Source organism: Blastocystis sp. subtype 4 (genome assembly GCF_000743755.1).
Source record: "Blastocystis sp. subtype 4 strain WR1 chromosome Unknown seqid_0252, whole genome shotgun sequence".
Lineage (NCBI taxonomy): Eukaryota > Bigyra > Opalinata > Blastocystidae > Blastocystis > Blastocystis sp. subtype 4.
Window position 1 is genome coordinate 1 of NW_014569295.1, and position 21079 is coordinate 21079.

The 21079-nt window shown below is 36.6% G+C and overlaps 11 protein-coding genes across 11 annotated transcripts; 3 read left to right on the top strand and 8 right to left on the bottom strand.

Annotated features, from left to right (window-relative positions):
• Positions 1–231: 231 nt before the first annotated feature.
• Positions 232–1846, bottom strand: JH06_4491 (hypothetical protein; the record flags this gene model as incomplete). Its single annotated transcript, XM_014670593.1, has 10 exons — positions 232–284; positions 317–374; positions 405–518; positions 548–934; positions 965–1246; positions 1277–1459; positions 1487–1620; positions 1647–1701; positions 1737–1786; positions 1819–1846. The coding sequence occupies 10 exons, from the start codon at positions 1844–1846 to the stop codon at positions 232–234; spliced, it is 1344 nt and encodes a 447-aa protein (XP_014526079.1).
• An 87-nt stretch (positions 1847–1933) lies between these two features.
• On the bottom strand, positions 1934–4854 carry JH06_4492 (hypothetical protein; the record flags this gene model as incomplete). The annotated part of the gene is made up of 9 exons (XM_014670594.1): positions 1934–2131; positions 2163–2399; positions 2430–3900; positions 3931–4142; positions 4171–4296; positions 4327–4488; positions 4518–4625; positions 4657–4766; positions 4797–4854. 9 exons carry the CDS (start codon positions 4852–4854, stop codon positions 1934–1936), a joined length of 2682 nt encoding a protein of 893 aa, XP_014526080.1.
• Positions 4855–5398: 544 nt separating this feature from the next.
• Positions 5399–5873, top strand: JH06_4493 (ubiquitin-conjugating enzyme; the record flags this gene model as incomplete). The annotated part of the gene is made up of 2 exons (XM_014670595.1): positions 5399–5573; positions 5605–5873. 2 exons carry the CDS (start codon positions 5399–5401, stop codon positions 5871–5873), a joined length of 444 nt encoding a protein of 147 aa, XP_014526081.1.
• A 471-nt stretch (positions 5874–6344) lies between these two features.
• Positions 6345–7811, top strand: JH06_4494 (hypothetical protein; the record flags this gene model as incomplete). The annotated part of the gene is made up of 1 exon (XM_014670596.1): positions 6345–7811. One exon carries the CDS (start codon positions 6345–6347, stop codon positions 7809–7811), a length of 1467 nt encoding a protein of 488 aa, XP_014526082.1.
• Positions 7812–8042: 231 nt separating this feature from the next.
• JH06_4713 (UDP-glucose 4-epimerase) lies at positions 8043–9236 on the bottom strand (the record flags this gene model as incomplete). Its single annotated transcript, XM_014670597.1, is given in 6 exon segments — positions 8043–8511; positions 8543–8756; positions 8771–8963; positions 8994–9060; positions 9090–9180; positions 9212–9236. The coding sequence occupies 6 exon segments, from the start codon at positions 9234–9236 to the stop codon at positions 8043–8045; spliced, it is 1059 nt and encodes a 352-aa protein (XP_014526083.1).
• A 929-nt stretch (positions 9237–10165) lies between these two features.
• On the bottom strand, positions 10166–10800 carry JH06_4712 (histone H2a; the record flags this gene model as incomplete). Its single annotated transcript, XM_014670598.1, is given in 4 exon segments — positions 10166–10207; positions 10222–10234; positions 10330–10433; positions 10465–10800. 4 exon segments carry the CDS (start codon positions 10798–10800, stop codon positions 10166–10168), a joined length of 495 nt encoding a protein of 164 aa, XP_014526084.1.
• A 156-nt stretch (positions 10801–10956) lies between these two features.
• Positions 10957–11504, top strand: JH06_4711 (histone H2b; the record flags this gene model as incomplete). Its single annotated transcript, XM_014670599.1, has 2 exons — positions 10957–11035; positions 11140–11504. The coding sequence occupies 2 exons, from the start codon at positions 10957–10959 to the stop codon at positions 11502–11504; spliced, it is 444 nt and encodes a 147-aa protein (XP_014526085.1).
• Positions 11505–12282: 778 nt separating this feature from the next.
• On the bottom strand, positions 12283–13298 carry JH06_4710 (NADPH:quinone oxidoreductase; the record flags this gene model as incomplete). Its single annotated transcript, XM_014670600.1, has 6 exons — positions 12283–12434; positions 12496–12559; positions 12590–12724; positions 12755–12922; positions 12952–13154; positions 13187–13298. The coding sequence occupies 6 exons, from the start codon at positions 13296–13298 to the stop codon at positions 12283–12285; spliced, it is 834 nt and encodes a 277-aa protein (XP_014526086.1).
• Positions 13299–13610: 312 nt separating this feature from the next.
• Positions 13611–14423, bottom strand: JH06_4709 (hypothetical protein; the record flags this gene model as incomplete). Its single annotated transcript, XM_014670601.1, has 1 exon — positions 13611–14423. The coding sequence occupies one exon, from the start codon at positions 14421–14423 to the stop codon at positions 13611–13613; it is 813 nt and encodes a 270-aa protein (XP_014526087.1).
• Positions 14424–15103: 680 nt separating this feature from the next.
• Positions 15104–16354, bottom strand: JH06_4778 (hypothetical protein; the record flags this gene model as incomplete). Its single annotated transcript, XM_014670602.1, has 4 exons — positions 15104–15145; positions 15171–16225; positions 16257–16307; positions 16339–16354. 4 exons carry the CDS (start codon positions 16352–16354, stop codon positions 15104–15106), a joined length of 1164 nt encoding a protein of 387 aa, XP_014526088.1.
• A 292-nt stretch (positions 16355–16646) lies between these two features.
• Positions 16647–20710, bottom strand: JH06_4777 (chitin binding; the record flags this gene model as incomplete). Its single annotated transcript, XM_014670603.1, has 3 exons — positions 16647–19101; positions 19132–20307; positions 20337–20710. The coding sequence occupies 3 exons, from the start codon at positions 20708–20710 to the stop codon at positions 16647–16649; spliced, it is 4005 nt and encodes a 1334-aa protein (XP_014526089.1).
• Positions 20711–21079: the final 369 nt, after the last annotated feature.

Below are 21079 nucleotides of genomic sequence, written 5' to 3' on the forward strand. Positions count from 1 at the left end.
TTGTGTTCCAGAAAACGATTTGTATCCGTTTCGAAGCAATCCACTGAAACCAGCTCCAGAATTCACCTATCGAGTAATTTCAATCATTTTGCTCTATACTTGCATACTCCGTTTCTTCTAGGACAAAGAATTTGTTGAATTGGTTTTTGAAGACTCAAGTAGAATGTATTTGTGGAGGCCGAATTTAGGTTTTCTGTACTCATTCTTCCGAACAAACACATAACACCATTATTACATCATACTATCCTCAAAAATATCAAATGGATAAGGTATCAACTCTTCTGCTACAACTAAAATACACCTATCTAATCTCTACCACATTCATCAGGATGACCTAAAACAGCAGAATCATACAAATCCACATCAATCTGATCCTATTCATAAATCAAATGATCAAATAAAACATCTGTTAGAAGAGAAAGAGAGCCAGCAGCAAGATTACATAGTTGCTCATCCTTACTGGATTTCATCATGCTGTTCAGAACGAATACACATCCAGAATTCGCAATTCGTTGTTTCTATTCTAAATCCAATTCATCATCCTCACTTGTTCTGACGTTGCTGAAAACACCAAATTGCTAACTAAATACACGAATTCCGAAATAAGGCCAAAATACAACCTTTCACTTTGCATAATTCGAACAATCTTCTCCCAAAGAGTACTGGTTAGAATCATTTCCACATCATCTTCACTACCAGCAGCAATACTCCCTAACATATTCACAACACACCACATTTTGAAGCGATTCAGATCATCACAATGGTTCTCGTCAAACTCTATTCCATCTAAGATCAACAATAGATTGTTCTCCAAAAGAGTGTGACAGACTTCCTTACTACACACAACCAACATGGACAATGCTTTTAAAGCAGCTGCAGATTGAAGACGTTCTATTCCTTGAAGAAGAACCGGGATGATTCGATCCAAGTATAACTACAAATAAGATCCAAATTCTGTAATGACAGAAATAGTAGAATCAAAGAACGATGAGTCTGAGACTCCATCAGCTAGAAATACTTCAATAGGCGCCAAAAGGCGCAAATAGAGGCTCCAATCCTCATGTTCCGAATAATCGAGGTTCTCACTCTCTAGAGGCAGAATGTCCATGTAATACTCTTCAACATGGAGAATCGAGTCAATAATTTCGGCCATTTTGCTGATTTCATGAGAAGAACCTTGAGAAGGATCAAGCAATCCATTCAGTACAATGGTGGCCAGTACGAGAAGATCAACATCATCAGCATACTATATATGATGATTCAGCCTAAATAGAACATTATTATAGAGAGAAGATAATGAAGGCCAAATCTCGCTTTCATAAATCCGCTCATGTTCAGTAATATCAATCAATAGGATATTTCGTAAAACACTCAAAGAATGAAGAATCAGATTAGGATCATCTGCATTCAATTTGTTAAGTAGGGTATCAGGTATTCCACAATCAGCAAATACTAGTCGCTACAAATGAACAATAAAACGAAGCACCACATCCTCCGGAGTTGATTTCTTATACAAAATAGCAACAAACTCCATGGCGTCAATATTGGAATCTGCGAGAGAAGATAGGAGAACATCACAAATTCCACATGATATTAGTTGTTCAGGAGTTGCTTCATCTCCTAGAATGATAAAACCAATAGAGTACTTACGTTCAAGAAGTGACGAAAGACTGGAATATGGAGATACTCTTTCCTCGTGTCCTGATTTCAGTTTATCCAAAAGGATAGATATCTACAAAGGAGCTCCTGCAAAAATAGAAAACATCTGGGTTATCCACTTCTACACCTGTTTGCCTTGTCAGTCCGAAACTCTAGAACTCAAAATGGAATTGAAATTATCAACCATTCAAAACAAGTCCCTTCTAAAAAGAATACCGATTTGATTTGAAGGAATATGCCAAAGTCAAACAACGGGTATTATCAAGAAACAGTATTAAGAACGATGTAACATCATTTTCGATTGTTCACCATCCAGTTCCTCTCCAGTAATCTTCATGCCTCCTGGACAAACAAGTACTTCAAGATCACAGATCACTGATGGCTTCTGCTTCACAAATGTTTGAACAGTGTACTCACTGCGCACACCAGATTTCAAATATGGAATCATCAATGTCAAAAATCCGTCCAAAATCTACAGTTCAGAAATAAAAGCCTATTTCTACATCATAGGTAATGCCCTGAACTTCAACAGCCTTCGTAAATCGATTTCCATTCTCTAGCAAACCTCCATGAGCGAAGAAATCCATCCAATTTAATAAATAATTCTTCTCCGATTCCTGCCATTCCAAATTCTCAATCGTATTTTGAATAACAGGAATCGCCACTTCTTCTGGCATAGCAGGAACCTCTTCATGATATTCACTCCATGAAGGATGATGCCGAGCCAAGAATCGTGATAACTATGCATCAATCTTTCATTCCTTTCTCACTCTGCGAGCCCATTCAAAAGATCCAAACTCAGTCTCGTGATTATTCTCAGCGGAAGCCTGCAGAGTCTGGCTCTCCACATCTTCTCGTCGCATCATCTCCCGTTCTAAAGCTCTGCGAGACCGTCGTTCTCGGTTGATCTGTTCTCGTTGTGTAGCTGACTCTTCCATCATCTGTCGCATAGCCTGTTTCAATACACGTTTCTGATTATAACTATTCTCCAATCCTTCACGCCAATGATCCAACTTGGCTTCTTCTTCTCGTAATAAGGATTCTGATGCCTCTTCTGTATCGTTTCGTTGCTCTAATGCCACACGCAAACGACCATTCTCTTGATTCAATGCTTCCATCTGAGATTGCATACGAATGGATTCAGCTTGGAGAGTTTGTGAGATCAATTCTTTCTCACTTGTAATCTGAACCACCTCAGCACGTAACTCATTCACTTCTTTCACACGTCTTAGTAATGATTCTTCTTTGTTAGAGCCAGAGGATTGAAGTTGACCAATCATCTCTTCATATGATTTAATCGTTTTCTGACAATCCTTCAACTCATTACAAACAGATTCATATTCTGATTGTGTTTGTTTCAGTTTCTCTTTCATAACATTCGTTTCCTGTTCTAATAATACTTTCTCCTTCACAAATGTTTCCATTTCTTTCTTATAAGCTTCTAAGCTTTGTTCTGCAAATGTTACACGTCCTTCTAATTTCTGTGTAGTTTCTCCATGGGATGCTTCCTGTTTCTGCAGCTTCTCATGCAGACTTGTGATCTCCATCTCAAAACGACCTTGTTGTGCCAGCAAGCGGGAAGCATCACTGTCCTTAACACGAAGTGTAGCAATTTGCTGTCTAGCAGTGTTCAATGACTCTTCCTTCTCCTTCAATTCACTTCGCAAACAGTCTATCTCCTTCAGAATGGTTGCTGTATTATCTTCATTGCTAACACTTACAGGAGTCTCTGGCTTCACACAATCTGAAGACTGAGACCTCATAGCCTTCAGTTCCTCCTCCAACACACCCACTCTCTGTTCTGCTGTCTCTTTCAATACCTTCAATTTCTCTCGTTCCACTGCTATTGCGTGTGACTGTATGAGCTGCTGATCCAACTGTTCCTGCAAGGAAGACCGTTGTTCCTCACTCTCTCCCAGTCGCTGTCTCAAAACACTGCTCTGTTGCTTCACGGACTGAATATCTTCTAGGAAGTGACCACTATCTTCACGGACCATAGCCAACTCCTTCTCCAGCTCCATTACTCTCTCTCGCAAACGTGTTTCCTCAGCTCGGCTATTCGCAATCTGGACTCTCTCAGTATTCACATCCTGCTGACTCTCTTCCAGAGCTTTCTGTGTTTGCGTCAGCAAGGATACCTGCTTCTTTAACTCACTTTCTAATGCTTCTAAACGAGCCTCCGTCTGTTTCTGTTTATTCATCAGAGCATCTCGTTCAGTTAGGAGTTGACTCATCTCATCCCTATCACTTACATTCCCCGTTCAATCTTACTTCTGAGTGTTCATTTCACTATTCTCAGATCCCTTATCCACCTGTTCCTCCGTCGTATTCTCTGTCTTGTACTTCAATAGCTCATTCCTAATTCGATTCTTCTCTTCTCGCTCTGCACTGAGTTGGGTAATCTGATCATCACGAATCTTCTCAAGAGCCGCCCTTTCCGCCTCTAATCCGGCGACTGTTGACTCTAATTCACTTACTCGTTCCTATTTGAAAATTAAACAACACATCTACTCGAAGAGATTGAACTAGAGAGGACGATTCCTTCTGACTTGCAGAATATGATTCGATATCAGCTTTCATATGCTGATTCTCTTCTGTCAAGCGGTTAAGTTCAATCTGGAGAGAACGCTGTTTTTCCTACCAATAACTCAGTCCAAAGGGATTCACATCATTAGAAGCTTTTTCACGTCGCAAATCCTCGCGAAGACGATCATTTTCATCCTTACAAAGCATCAATTCCTTATGCAATCCTGAGTCTGGTACGGGAGCTACCGGAGCAGGAATATTAGAAGTCATCAGCTGTAGACTTTCAACAGCATTCATATGATCCTACACTCAAAATACTCACAAAAACGTACTTTCATCATTGTATCCTTCTCCTGCAATATTTGAATCCATTTCTCATTTAGTTCTTGCATTTTCGTTCTCACAGATTGTATTTCCTTCTCTTTAAGCTTCAAGATCAACTTCAAATAAATAGAATCCAAATAAGTATACTTCCAAGTCAACAGTAGCATTCCGAAGAATTGTAACTTCAACTTCAGGATTCACAAGATAATCCGAAGTCTTTTGGATTGGTTCCGGTGCCTCTGGAATTATCAGCGACTCTAATCATCAATACAACATCTATCCAGAACCTATAGGCTGTTCAGCAGAATCGCAGTATGCCTTGATCTGACTTAGCAGAACACTCATGGAATCTAGAATTATTATTAATATGTGTACTGTTACACTGATTAATTGCGATTTAACAAACAGAACACAACAAAAAAAGTCCTTCTTTATGGATTTTGATTATTATTCTCCTGATATGTAGTTTAAATGTATAGAAAAAGAGAACAAAAGATACAAAACTGAAACTAAGCGCAAGGATTATTCATGACATTGACTGAACTTTGTTATCATGCAGTGATATTGAGGTCATAATAAGTATATCAGAATGACACCTTCTGATAAAGAATGGAGGACATACCTCTCAATGAACTGTGACCAAAATCATGTGTTGTCACATCCGTCACCCAAGCAGCAAATTTCAATTAGAAATACGTTTAGAACATTCTACACTGAAAGGAAAACGATTCCGCGATTTTCTATCCATTTTAGCGGAAGTGGAGTAGTGTTGATCCCTGTGGGATCAATTCCACTTTCAATATAACTATAAAACGTATGGTTTGTGTGATTCGATAGTGTTCGTGCTCTTATTGCCACTGGAGAAATTGACAGACTAATAGTTTTGTAGATGGCTCTTAGACGTCTAAACAAGGAATTACAGTCTCTTAGTCGAGATCCTCCACCAAATTGTAGTGCTGGACCTATTGGAGATAACATTTTTAAATGGCAAGCCACCATTATGGGGCCCAAGGACAGTCCTTATCAGGGCGGTGTATTCTTCTTAAATATTACATTCCCGGCTGGTAGCTATTGTATCTGGAATCTTATTTGTAGAGTATCCCTTCCAGCCACCAAGATGTACTTTTGTAACGAAGATTTACCATCCAAACATTAATTCCAGTGGTGGTATTTGTCTCGATATTCTAAAGAATGAGTGGAGCCCAGCACTGACGATATCAAAGGTGTTGTTATCCATTTGCTCGCTACTTGATGATCCAAATCCAGATGATCCTTTGGTCCCGGAGATTGCCAGAGTCTGCAAGGAAAATCCTGAATTGTATAAGAAGACAGCAGCAGAATGGACAAAGAAATATGCAATGTAATGTTCATATTTGTTTGTTGTTAGTAATTATTCTTGACGGATGAGTGCATCTGGAAATACTGGACAACATGGTGATAACAGGAGGCTCGAACTCTCTTTCACTCCTAACATCGATCTGTCTACCTCCCAGACAGGATCAGATAAGCTGTCGAAATTAAATATTGAAAGTAACGTCGATATTGCTGATGAATTGACGGTGGGAAACGGTGATGACTATGATTTCAATATATCGATAATTAGAGTGAGAACAGGTTGGTATATAATACAACGATGATATGAAGATGATAGACAAGAGGTTGCAGACAATAGTGATTCGTGGAGGAAACAGAAACCATTCATTAATGATTTCAGTGATGACTATTTGATACCCGTTCTAGATTTGAGATACTATGGTTTAACTGAATCCGACAATATCCATTCCAAGGATGGAACCAGCCAGACACGGTTACAGTGGAAGGGATTAGGTTGGCATATGCAGGGGAGATGGATCAACAACTATTTGGAAGGGGATGTGTCTGTAATGAACAAAGATGGGAACATAGTGATGTCTCTGAAGTTTTCTAGAGGGAAGCTCAATGGACCGTGCACATTTTACAAGGAAGAAGTTCGTATTTATGGAACATGGAAAGATGGAGAATGTGTAAGCAAGACTATTCCTTGGGACAATGGAAGTTATGTAATCTCTTATAGAAACAATATACCTAATGGATGTAGTGCCTTCTATGATTCTTCGGATAGAATCAGATATTCCATAAATTATGTTAATGGAATCCGTGATCGTTATATTGACGTCTATAAAAATGAACTCCATGTTCTAGATGGAGAGTTCGAGACAGTTGGAGGCTATATCCCTCGTACATTTCAACGTAGTGGAGTCACAAGAATCTTTAAAAATGGTGTTATTGCAAAAATGGCAATATATCAAATGGACAAAGAAAACAAAGTTCTGTGTTTATTTAATGAATCAAGTGTAATTATTACTGATTCTGATGGTCATAAAGTCTACGAAGGTACAGATGAAAACGAATCAATTATCCCTCCTACAGGAAATGGTTCGATATTTATCAATGATAATGTAGTTTATAAAGGTGATCTAAAAAATGGATTAGCTCATGGTCAAGGAGAGTATTACTATAACAAACAATTGTTCTATAAAGGGAATTTCAAATATGGTTTGCCTCATGGCTATGGAATCTTATCTGATAATAATAAGCAAGAATTATTCCAATTTGGATATGCAATTACCAGAAATGTAAATATTCAGGACTGTTTTCGTCAAATGCATCAGCGATCAATTTGTGGTGATTATATGGATAGTCATGATGATATATTATATACGAAGGTGGCCCAAGTATTTGGTGATGAATATACTTCGGATATAAAAGAGTATGAAAGAATAAAGCGTCAGAACCAACCTTATTATTCTCCACAACCAGTCTCACCTAGAACACCATCAGCAATTAATTCTCCACAACCAGTTTCACCATCACCTGATATTCCTCAGGTATCAGTCTATCAAGGATCAGGGATGTACTCTCCAAGACCTGGTGGCCAGTCAACAGATCCCTCTTCAGCATCTTCGAGTATTTATTCTCAGTCTTCAAATGGACAATCATCCTTCTCTGAACAGTCTCTTCGAGCGAATCAACAAGGAATGCAAGTACAATTAAGACCAAAAGGAGGAGCATACCAGCCCATACAAAACATTCATAACTCGATTTCGGACCCAACTCCTAATCATTCAAGTTTTAATTCTTTGTCAACGGATCAATGGAATGACTCACTTGATAGAAAAAAGACTATAAGTGGTGGCTCTAGCTTTGTTCAACAACCCGGTTCAGCGCCACCAAAGCAAGAAGACCTTATCAGAATGATTAATAGTACTTCTACCATAAAGATGGGATCTTCATCTACAGGTAATTGTGATAATAGTCTTTAAGAAATAGCTGAAATGATGAATATTGCGAATTCTGGTACACCAATCTCAAGAAGAAAGGGCCGAAATAATGGATCTTACTATAGTATGCATAAGAAACAAAGATCTCTGAGTACACTTGAATTGAATGGGAACGAAAGTTTGAAGAGCAGAATAACGCATCTCTATAATGATTGTTAACAAACACGATGTTGTTGTTGTTATTATTGTGTGTATATCTGATTGTATCTGTAATTACTGTTGTTCAAATCCATATGGATGTTTGGTTTGCCAGTTGAGTGCATCCCTACACATATCTTTGAGTGTTTTGACAGCTTTCCATCCCAATACTTGTTCTGCTTTGGTTGGATCTGCATAGCAGATGGCGATATCTCCAGGACGACGAGGGACTATCTTATAAGGGATTGAATGGCCACAAGCCTCTTCCATTGCATGAAGCATTTCCAGAACAGAGTATCCATGTCCAGTTCCAAGATTGAAGACTTCTGTTCCATTGTTCATTTTATCAAACATGTATTGGAGTGCTTTAAGATGGCCTTGAGCCAGATCATAGATATGAATATAGTCGCGTACTCCAGTACCATCAGGAGTTTCATAATCATTTCCAAAGACACTTAAGAAGGGACGACGACCAATGACTACTTGTTGGATATAGGGCATAAGGTTATTAGGAATACCATTTGGGCTTTCACCAATTTCTCCACTATTTCTAATTGTTTTTTATCATTACCTACCTTTCATGAGCACCTACAGGATTGAAATAGCGAAGAAGGATCACTGTCCATTCTTTGTCTGCAGTTGCCAGATCTGATAAGACTTGTTCCATCATATATTTGGTTCGACCATAAGGATTTGTGAGACCTTGACCAACTGGTGATTCTTCTGTGATAGGAACAGGATCTGATCCATACACTGTAGCAGAAGATGAGAAGACTATATTAAAGTTGACTAGCATTTCTTACTGATCTTCTTACAGTTGTGATTTGTCATCACTTCTAATAGATTGAAGGTACCAGTAAGGTTATTCTGATAATACAATAAGGGTTTCTGCCAAGACTCACCAACAGATTTCAAAGCACCAAAATGGATTACAGCATCAAAGGGACCTCTTTGATCAAATACCTTTTCAATAGAAGCCTTATCGTTCAAATCAGCCTTTGTCTTATTCAATCCTTCTATTTATACTTCCATTAGATAGAACAAGTCTTCAGTTACTCCAGCTAGTTTCTTTGTTGCTTCATGAGCTTTTCGACTACTTTACAAACTAAACAAATAGATTACCTTGAGTTACAGAAATTGTCTAATAGAGTTAACTTGTATCCCACTTTTAATAGTTCAATAGCAGTATGAGAAGCGATATAACCGTTTCCTCCTTTTTGTTAATAGATATATATATATCAAACCAGTTAAAAGAATATGCTTTGACATTTGAGTATGAACAAATAATTCTTGAAGAATCAAAGACAGGCAACTGCTGAGGGATTTGAGATAAATCTACCTTTCAAGGTAGTATTTTGGATAATGATTGAATCAATGTAATGAGAATAGATGATAATATTTCTAGTGTTATAGAGATATGTGATGTGATGAGTTATGTAGTTAAGTGATGGAGTTATAATGATATGATAGATCTTGTTAGTGTTATGACTGATTGATCTCATTAGTGTTATGATTGAGTTTCTCTTGAAGTGATTGAGTTGTTTAATGATATGATTGATTCATCTAGTTAAGTAACATCCTTCTCTAAAACAAACAATACCACTCACTCCTAAATCCAATATGCAGCATTTGAACATACAACACCACCACATACTGCTCCAACACCAGGACGACATAAGTTTCCAAGAACAACTCCAAGTCCTTCTCCTAGAATTGCAACTAGACATACAAGTAGATTCTTAAAAGACTTGTTAACGAAACTTTGAAGTGTTGTTGTAGTTTCAATTTGATTATTTAGCAAACGATGATGTTTAGAAACAAGTTTCTGTTTCTCGACTCGTTGAAAGTGATTTCGGATCCATGAATACAAGAGAAAGAGTTCTTCAAAAAGGAATATTGATAAATGATAAACAAATCCAGTTTGAATAGCTGTTAGAAAGAGTGTCTTTGAAGCTTCGAGACGAGTTCCTTTCTTACTTTCTTCTATTGAACATTTTTTCACATCTACATATTCAATTTCACTCTAGTTCAATACCCTGAAACACTTTGGAACTAAACTCATCTGTTGTTGTTGCTACAATAGCATGTTCAACAACTCGTTCAGTTGTTGATATACATACATTTCGAATGAAGAGTTTCTTACAATTCTCACTAATCTCCTTTTGAGTCTCTCTATTTATTATTCTTTGTTTAGTTGATTACTTCTTTGAGATATCAAAGTCTTCCATATCATCAAGTACCTTGTAAGCAAAACCAAGAGGAAGAGACTTCAAGGCAGCAATAGTAATACGATCTGGAAGGAATGCATAATAGAGAGGCTTCAAATTCGGATTATCCAAAAGCATGAGAAACAACAGTGAACTCTTTTAACAAACAATCAACAATATGGTACAATTTAATATGCTTGAGATGGTTCAACATCTTCTTTCTCTTCCTTTTCTTCTTCTTCCTCTTCTTCTTCACCTTCTTTCTTTTCAGGAAGTAATTCAGAATGTACAAAAGGCATTACACCTCCAGAAGCAATTGTTACATTACCAAGAAGAGCATTCAACTCTTCATCGTTACGAACAGCAAGTTGAATATGACGAGGAATTACACGATTCTTCTTTCCTTCTTGAGCTACATTTCCAGCTAATTCCAAAATCTCAGCAGTCAAGTATTCAAGAACAGCAGCCAGATATACAGGAGCACCAGCACCAATACGATCAGCAACTCTCATATCTCGCATGTAACGAGCAATACGACCCACAGGGAAAGTGATTCCAGCACGAGAACTCCGACTTTGAGTCTTTCCTTCACTCTTTCCACGTCCACCTTTTCCTTTTCCAGCCATTCTTAAGATACAAAACTATTATGAATCATCATTCATTTATCACTTCACAATCAATCGATTTTTGATGATCCAATAAATCTATCATATTCAAATCATCGATTTTTGATTTCATCTACTCGAATTTTGTTTATTCCCGCCCGAATTCTGTTTCATTGGATGAACAAATTTGAATTATGGTGCGTTGATTTATTGGATAGAACAGATGAATTTCCCAATAATCGGAATGATCGAATTAGTAGAATGAAACGGGTATGATTTGGTGGGTGAAATTGAATTGTGATAGTTTTAATTTGGATCATTGAAAGAGTGATTAGAATGATTGAATTGATGATATTGTAGAAATGGCAAAAGCACCAAGTAAAAGTGCAAAAGGAACAAAGACGAAAGGAGATTTTGCTCATCGTAAGAGAAGAAGATTGGAGACTTATTCTTCTTATATCTATCGTGTATTGAAACAAGTTCATCCTGATGTTGGTATTAGTAAACGTGCTATGGCTATTATGAACTCGTTTGTGAATGATATCTTTGAGAGATTATCGGATGAAGCAATTAATCTTGCTCGTTACAACAACAAGGCAACGTTAACTGGAGCTGAGATTCAAACTGCTGTTCGTTTGCTTCTTCCTGGTGAACTTGCTAAACATGCAATGTCTGAAGGAAGTAAGTCTATCTCCAAGTATTCTACTACTGGAAGTGCCGAGTGATTCTTATTACTATGCTCTCTATTTCTTTGTTTAACAAATATATGAATGATCAAATTGCTTTAGAGAAACATATAGTACACCATCTTTGTAGTTACCTGGTTGTCGGAAAGGAGTCACTTCTCGTTCTTTATGTACTTGGACTTTCTTCTTTTTCTTTGTAGCTGTTACAATATGATTTACTTTCTCCTAGTCTTTACTCTCTTTCTTGTTTCACTTACAAAACGACGTTGTTGACGTTCTCTTTTTGCTTTAGATGCTTCCATCTTCTTCATTATCTTCATAGGAATATGACCTTTCTGTTGACGAACTGCTCCTAACTTTTCCAATTCATAATCATTCTTCTCTTTACCACTTAATGCTGATTTAGCTATTTAATCAATTTCATATATCCTTTCTACCAAACTCAACAATCTCACTATAGTGTTCTTTCACTTTGAATCCATCTTTATCAAATGATGATTTCATATTCTTCTTTTCATTCGGTTTCTTCTAGTTCATTACTTCTTTCAAAACTCTCTTACTAGTATTCCTTTATCATTCTTTTGTCGATATTTCAAATCAGGATCTTCAAATACAATGATTTCACTTGCTTTTCGAGAAGACATCAAACAACAACTAAAACAAACAAACCAATCCATTTTCAATAATACTTTACCATATACCTTATTCATTTTCATTGCTTCATTTGCTTCACTTAAAGGAAACACTTGAGAGACTTGAGGATGAAGTTGTTTTGTCAAATACAATGAATATAATCGGTTGATACTCTACAATTCGTTCAATCAATCATTTTTACTTCTTCAACACATGAAGGACAGTTCTTTAAGTAACCTCCTAAATACACTCCAAGCACACTTACATTCTTTACTAATAGATGATTTGCAGGAATCTGTTGAATTGAACCTCCAGAGAAACCAATAATCAACAGACCTGAATCAAAGAAACCGCTTTCTTCTCTCAAATAGGATATGAGCTCCAAATCGAACACTACGTAACAATTGAGAACAGAACAGAGAATCTGTTCCTACAGTATCAAATACTAGACTACTTCCTCCCTTTCTATCAACCCTAATTCATATGAATACTAAGGATTTGAGGAAGTCTCGAAAGGAAGGAGTTGCTTCAGAATCAATAATATGAACACAACTATTAGGATACTGAGACTTCATAAAGGTTGTTAAATACTCTTTCTGAGCAGTACCTCGAACAATACAAACAGTCTTATCATTATTCATTCAATCAAATCCAACTTCATTTCCAGTCATAATACTTAACTCACTTGCAGCTAAACCAGTACCTCCTGCTGCTCCTGTTATTGTTACAAGATCACCCTTCTTCATATTTCCAACTACATTTAGTCCTAATGAAGCAGTACAGAAGTTTATACCCAAGGAAGATATCACTTCAAAAGGAATAGACTAAGTTCTATTTAACGAATAGTTCATACATCAGGAATAACAAAACAACGAGACTCATCAACAACACATTCTTCAGAATAACCACCACTGGAAGAAAAGATACAATACACTCGATCACCAACATGACGATTCTTACATCCATTACATTCAATAATCTCACCCGAAACTTCAAGACCAGGACTAAACGGTAGTTTTGCTTTCTCTTGATATTTACCAATCCATGCAAGTGAATCTATTCATTTCAATATCATTTATCAATTCTACCTGCATAGTTGATTCCTGCATATCGAGTTCGGATTCGTACTTCTCCTTTATTTAATTCTTGTCTTTTCTTTTCTTGTAGAATTAATGGATGACCATATTCAACACACACCATAGCTTTCTGTCTTCATTATCACTTGTTAGTTGAAGAATACAAAAGATCGAATTAAACTGTATGAATTGATCTTCAGATATCGATGAAGCATTTTTCTAATTTGTTGAAAGTGATTGTGATGGAAGTGGAGTATAATTGAAAGAATGTTCTTATTTGTATTATTTCAATACAAGATAGTTCTAATGTAGCAACATTTCAATACAAGATAGTTCTAATGTAGCAACATTTCAATACAAGATAGTTCTAATGTAGCAACATTTCAATACAAGATTGTTCTAATGTAGCAACATTTCAACTATTCCAATAAACACTTCAAACAGATTCAAGCAAACTCACCTCTTCTCCCTTTTTCAATTGTTTCAAAGGTTTTTGAGACTTCTTAGAGACACGAATTCGAATCAAATATCCAATTCCAACAAGTAACAATACAATTGCTGCAGTTGCACATACTGTTACAATAGAACCAATCTGAATTGGTTCTCGAAGATGAACCTCTTCAACCCAACCTGTTACATCTGCTTGAATTTTAATATACTTCTTCACAAGTTCATTAAAATGTGGAATAAGTAAGTTGAGATGCTTCAATATATAATCACCAATCTCATATTCAAGAGTGAAACGACACAACACATTGAATTGAATTGTTGTTGAATCTGATATATCTCGAACCAATATGAATTCAATCTCTTCTTCTGATACTTTCAAATTCTCAGTCACTAGTGAAATCATTTGAGATTCAGCATGTACCCAATTCGATTGAGTCATATTTCCTAGAACAAATGACCAATCGATATAAGCAACTCCTTGAGAAGGAATTCGTTTCAAACAGCTTGATCTATCTTCTCGCCAACTTACCTTCTCATCTCCTTCTTCACAATGCATTTGATTCATTCCCACACTCATCAATGGACATTTTCCATATTGTGTTGTTTCTGGATAGGAAGTACTATAACTTCCTTTCTTCTTACAACTCTGATCAGTACAACTATAGAAACGAACATCATATACTTGGAATACCCTTCCTTCTAATGAACTTTCAAATACAAATTGATATGAATGGAATGGTTGAGAGTTCTCAAAGTACATAACTTCTTCTCCATTCCTTAAGAATGTTTCACTTTTCATTGAATATAAGACTACTGTAGAATTGTCCTTATTCACTCCTTCAATTCGGAGAGATGAAGGAGTATCACTCTTCAGTAAGTGTATAAAAGCCTTATTCACTACTACTAAAGCATCATTTCCAAATGTATATCGAAGAGTTGCAGGGAGAGACTCTGGTTGCCAATAACTATGTGTATCCAGATCAAAAGCATAATCAGGACTATGTACTACTGATGATCCAGAAGGATCCAATGCTTTTCCATTCAATGATTGAAGAATACACGAACTAGATACAAGAGTCGCTCGAAGATCAAAGACAATCTCACTAGTTTCAGGAGAATGAGAAGCACGATGAATCTCAACAGCAACAATTGTTGATGATTTGAGAATCGACACAGGGAAACTAGAACGAGCATATCCATCAATACTCTCTCCTGTACGTTCTATTAGTTTCTTCTCATTCACATATACAATCACTTCACAATCATTCGATCGTTTCACATCCAAATGAATATACGTGTATTTGTTCACATCATTCACATTAAACTTCTTACGAAGATATAACACATTTGTATTTGAAGAGAATCTGCCCCATGATCCATCCTTTCCTTTCAACCATTTCTTATCATTGAATCGAGCACTTTTCCATTTTCCACTTACAGATCCAGCATTCATCAACCATTCACTCTTTTCAGGAACACTCAATTCAAAGTTGAAATGTCGACTTGCTTCTCGTTGATTGTCTGGAAGTCGGAATTCACTCAATACTCCCCATTCATCATTCACACTCAATTTAACACTACTATCCCATCCACCAGTTTCTCCTATTGTTGCCATTACAAATTGATAAGAACCAGGAGTCCAACAGATGTTATGTTTGTTTGATAGATGTTCTTGAGTCTGATCAAATAGAACTTCATTCTGACTATTCAATACTTTCCATTGTTCAAGCACTGTACGACGTCGAAAATTGATTACCATCAATGTCATTCCAGGAGGACATACATCTACAGCCAGAATGAATGAGAATGAAACAGTTCCAATAGAATTTGATGTAGTGATTGTATATGTCTCATACAGAGGCTTTGAAACCTTTCCTGACATTATGAACATTCCCTTTGTGATGTCAACATCTTTTGGTAAAGAAGGAGTCACACTAAGATTTCCATGAACTCCATCTATTGGAATTTTTATGTTCAATGATTCACCATCATATGCAGTTATAAGTGAAGGAAATGAAATGACAGGTATCTTCGTAGGAGTAATCTCAAAGGATCCTTTCTTTGTCTCTCCTTCATAAATGATTGAACTCAAATAATACAAGTCATGTTCATCAACAAGATAGAGATAACAATTTGAATAGGTTCCACAACTGAATTCATATTCATATGACAATCTAGGAATACAAATAGGATAATCAGTATTTGAAATTTGAGAGAGAGTTTCATTGTAATATACTTTATCATCTTTTCGTATAACAAAGGTTCCTCGACTACGATAATAGAATTTAGCATACAAATAATCTCCATAAGAACAACCCCGAACTGTTAAAGAGAACGAACTATTCGAAGAACCAGCAGAATTCGTTGCTTTGAATATAAACTCAGTTTCTGGAATGGATGCTTTTGTTTTTCCACTTATCACTCCAGTAGTACTAAGAGTAAGTTCAGAAGGAAGAGCAGGAGAAATACTCCAGTTCACTTCATCTACATCACTCTTCAAATACAATTTGTCAATTACAGTATATCCATCCACTTCTACTTTGGTCACTACTTCCCCTTCACTATTTTCAATCCATACTCGTGTAGGAGGTTTCACATCTTCTATATATCATTTTTAACAAGAATAGAATACGAAGAGATGTAGAAAGAGCAAGACTAGCAATAGTAACAAATAGAACGAATTCTATTGATGAAGAAATATGTAATGAGTGTACTAAATGACTTATCCATGTTCATCTTTGAAAACAAATACGGATATCAACATACATTCGTCATCTGAAGTTTCTCAGAAAGTTCTCTTGAATGAATACGTTATCAATACATTATTCCCGCAATTCATTTCACTTGAATCATAATAATCAAATACTATGAATCATTACTGAACATGCAATACCTTAACATTTGAGATACTACTAATTGAGCATACTTGAGTGATATTCTTTCTCATTAAATAATAATCAAAATTCTCACAAGAACAATTCATTAGGTTTAAACAAACAGAACAAGACTACTATCTATATCTTCAAATACTCACTCTCTTCTTTTGTCTTGAACTAATCTTCACCTTTCTCAATTCACGTCTCTTCTTCTTATTGACAATATATACAGCTCCAATTGTCACTACAACGATCAATAATACACCTCCAATGATTGAAGGGACAAGCATCTTTCCTGAAACAGTTCCAGTTCTTGAACGAGAAGTTGTGTAGAGATTTGAATAGATTGCTGAAATGATAGGATTTCCATTATTGAAATCATCATTATCAACTGCCCAAAGCATTCCTCCTAACAGATTCTCATTCTTTATGTAGTTCACCTTGTATACAATTGAATTTGGATCTTCATATGAATACCATTGATCTCCTTTCTGTACATACATTGTAGTGGTTGTTGGATCAAATGCACTTACTCCTCCTGAATTCAGAACTGTTAAAGCCTCAATATAGTTCAATACACCTTCTTGTTGAGTATCCTTCATAGGATCACATCCACGAATTGCAGGTGCACCTAATCCTTGACCTGGAGCACTACTTTCTAATGTCCATCCACGACCATAAGCAGCAAGTCCCATTACAATCTTATCACGAGGCATTCCATGAGAAATCCAGTATTGAATAGCATAATCACCTGTATAGTATTCATCAATTGACCCTGGTTCATAGTTCTGAGGAGGATAGAGTCCACTAGAAGCTCCTGTCTTTGATTCCCATTGTCCATGAAGATCATAAGTCATTACAGATACATAATCAACATAATCACGAATACGAGGAATATCATAACCAGTATCAATCTTATCATATCCAGCAGCAACAGCAAGAGTTAGAAGAAGTCTTGGTTTACCTGTTCGTTGTGCTTCTGCATCAATAGCAGCTCGTAATTCTTGAACGAGAGAAACGAAATTCTCTTTGTCTTGAGGTCGACCTCCCAATTCTTCCCATGCTGGATATTCCCAATCCAAATCAATACCATCAAAGTTATGAGTTCGAACCCAAGAAATCATAGCATTGATACAAGTAGCTCGATTTGATTGTGTTTCAGCCATTGCAGAGAAGATGTCTTTATACTTCTCCAAGAAATTGAAGTTCCAGCCTCCAAAGGCTAACAATGTCTTACAATTGGGATTCCTAGATCGAACATATTGATTGAATCGATAGTAAAGACCTTGAGTAGGATTCCATTCATTCACATCATTCCATTCTACTTGTTCTACTTGCCATGTATCTCGAGTGATATAAGCAAAAGCGTAAACCAAATGAGTGAACTTTGTAGGATCCATATTCTCTGGCCAGTATTGACTTGTTCCTTGTCGATATTGAGACCAATTGGTATAATAGCCCACAAATAGTTTTTGTGTAGGAGCAGTAGTAGGTTTGACAGTAGGAGCGGTAGTAGGTCTGACAGTAGGGGCAGTAGTAGGTCTGACAGTAGGAGCAGTGGTAGGTCTAACAGTAGGGGCAGTAGTAGGTCTAACAGTAGGAGCAGTAGTAGGTTTAACAGTAGGAGCAGTAGTAGGTCTAACAGTAGGAGCAGTAGTAGGTTTAACTGTAGGAGCAACTGTTGGACACTCACCACAATCACTTGGACAATTCTCACAATTCTCACCACTCTCACAAATACCATTTCCACAATACTCACTTGGAATCTCATCACAACTCACACCTCGACAAACATCCACATTTGCATCAACAAGATTTCCATCATAACATATTCCACCAGATAGAACAGGATAGAGAGGAGAAGTCAATCCATACACACATTGATATACATATCCACAACAATTGTGAGGATAACAACGGAATCCAATATCATTTGCTTCACATACAGATTCAGGAGGATGACTTGAACATTCACCACAATCTTGAGGACAACTGCTACAACTCTCATATATAGCACAGACACCATCTCCACAAGAAGCAGGAATTGTTGAACCACATTGAATTCCAGCACATCGACTATCACTTGCACTGATTTCATCTCCTTCATAACATAAGGTTCCTGGAGATACATAACTTGGTCCAAATAGACGTTCATTCAAACAGATAAAGTATTGTGGACAACAATCATATGGATAGCAATAAGGTCCATTTGCCATTCCATTACATGAAGGAGGATTAAGAGGTTGTTCAGGATATGATTTACAATCAGAAGGACAATTTGATACAGTTTCTCCTTCTTCACAGATACCATTTCCACAAGAAGGATTGATGGGAGTATTAGTAGGTTTGGTAGTAGGTTTGGTAGTAGGTTTGGTAGTAGGTTTGATAGTAGGAGCACTAGTTGGTTTACTAGTAGGAGCACTAGTTGGCTTCACAGTAGGAGCACTAGTTGGAGCACTAGTTGGAGCACTAGTTGTCTCATCATCATTATAAGGACTTCCATATCGTTTCAAATAAGATCGTAAATTTGATGAAGGCAAATCACTCCAATCATGAGGTTCAGGAGCAATTTGACTCATAAATGACCATTTCACCATATTCCTATTCATTATTCTCTTTAATTACAATCACTCTAATGTAGGACCATAGAAATCTTCTTTCTTTGGTAAATATGCTCGAATTACAGCAAGAAGAAGACGCCAATCATATCGGAATGAAATTCCTGTTGCTGTTGAATCCTTTGCTTTACGATGAGATAGAATCACAGGATACACCTGCTTCACTCGTGAAATCATTGTATCCCATTGAATCTCACCATGAATACCTTCAATAGAACTATAAGGATAGGTTTCCTGTAACTTGGAAATGAACCATAATGTATCATCTAAACTAATTGAGAAATCATACACTTCAGAAGCCTTATTCAATAGTTGACATACATTATTGATATCAGTACTATGACCTCCATATCCATCCAATTTGCAATCAGTAATTGGATTCTTATCAACACCACACTGAGACATATCCATTACACTCCAAAGTCCACGATTATAAGTATACATTGCTCCAGCAAACTCTAAAGCATCTTCAGCTTCTTCATTTCCATATCGAAGATCCCAACCAGGTCTCATTCCTTGTTTCGTCATTTGCATAATAATGTTATGTCTGAAATGGAGATCTAGACATGAGAGAACGATTGCTTTATAGAAATCTCCTGTAACTGAATCATGATATGAACGGAATGCATTATAGTCAGTAAGGAACTCATTATCAGATATATAACTTGGTTTTCGTTGACTAACAGGAACACTCGAATCTCCAAAATAGAATCGTTGAGGAAGAACAGATACATCTGTTGCCATTGAAGGAGTTTCCACTTGGAAAGGACCATCCTTATTTCCATCAATGAACAAACTATCATTTGAGAGAGTATTAAAGTGATCATCTTCATTATCTACAATGAAATAACTATTGTCTCTCTCAGGATATAATGCTGTTGCAAATGTTTCTTTTGCAGCTAATCCCATCATTGTATGAGGTGAAACACCATAGTGATCCTGACCATAAGCAAGGAACATACCAAAGTATTTATCAGGTAATCGGATCTTCACTGTTGTTACACTTACAGTTGTTGTTCCTGAAGGTCGACCGATAAACATCTGAGTGTTTTGATCTCTCCATTGAGGATGGAAACTACATCCAATCTTGTTGAGAGGATGATGAGCACTAGCATCATCATAAGAAGGAAGTGACATGATAGCTTGAACAGAAGCAAGAATGTTATCAGGATTTAGATTAAGAGCAAAACTAAACTTCAATCAATCCTCTGAAACTACTTTCCATGATTTGTAGGTTTCAACTTGTATTGACCTGTTGCCTCATCTGTTCCTGCTGAATCCGAATCACCTCCTGATCCTCCTGATCCTCCTGATCCAGATCCAGATCCTCCTGATCCTGAGTCAGGCCCAGGTGTACCACTTCCCCAATCAGGTAACTCAGAAGGACATTCCACAGAAGAACATTCTGATGCCAACACGACTCCATTGTTCTTACAATTCGTTCCAGGAGCACTATCTTGAGGAGGATAAAGAACACCATTCACACATTGAACAAAACGATTGCAACAATCAACTGGATAACATACAATTCCAGAAAATGATGAAGTACACTGCTCTCGATTGTCAGTAGCAGCAAAGACAAATAATGTCATCACAAAGAATATCAAAGACAATTTCATATTCAATCAAATCAATAGAATATAATGAATGAGAAGAAATCGACACGATAACCAAAAGCGTGTTTCCTTCTTATATTCGTGTTATCAATAGTACCATTTCGTTTATAACACGAATATAAGAATATTGAGATAGTATGAGCATAATTGATAAAGAATCACTGAACAAGACCTTTCACTTCATATTCTTATAACAAACATTAATACATCTAGAACAATTCTCTTCACATTCTTATAACAAACATTAATACATCTAGAACAATTCTCTTCACATTCTTATAACAAACATTAATACATCTAGAACAATTCTCTTCACATCTCTTCTTGCATCGGTTGTTCTTCCAT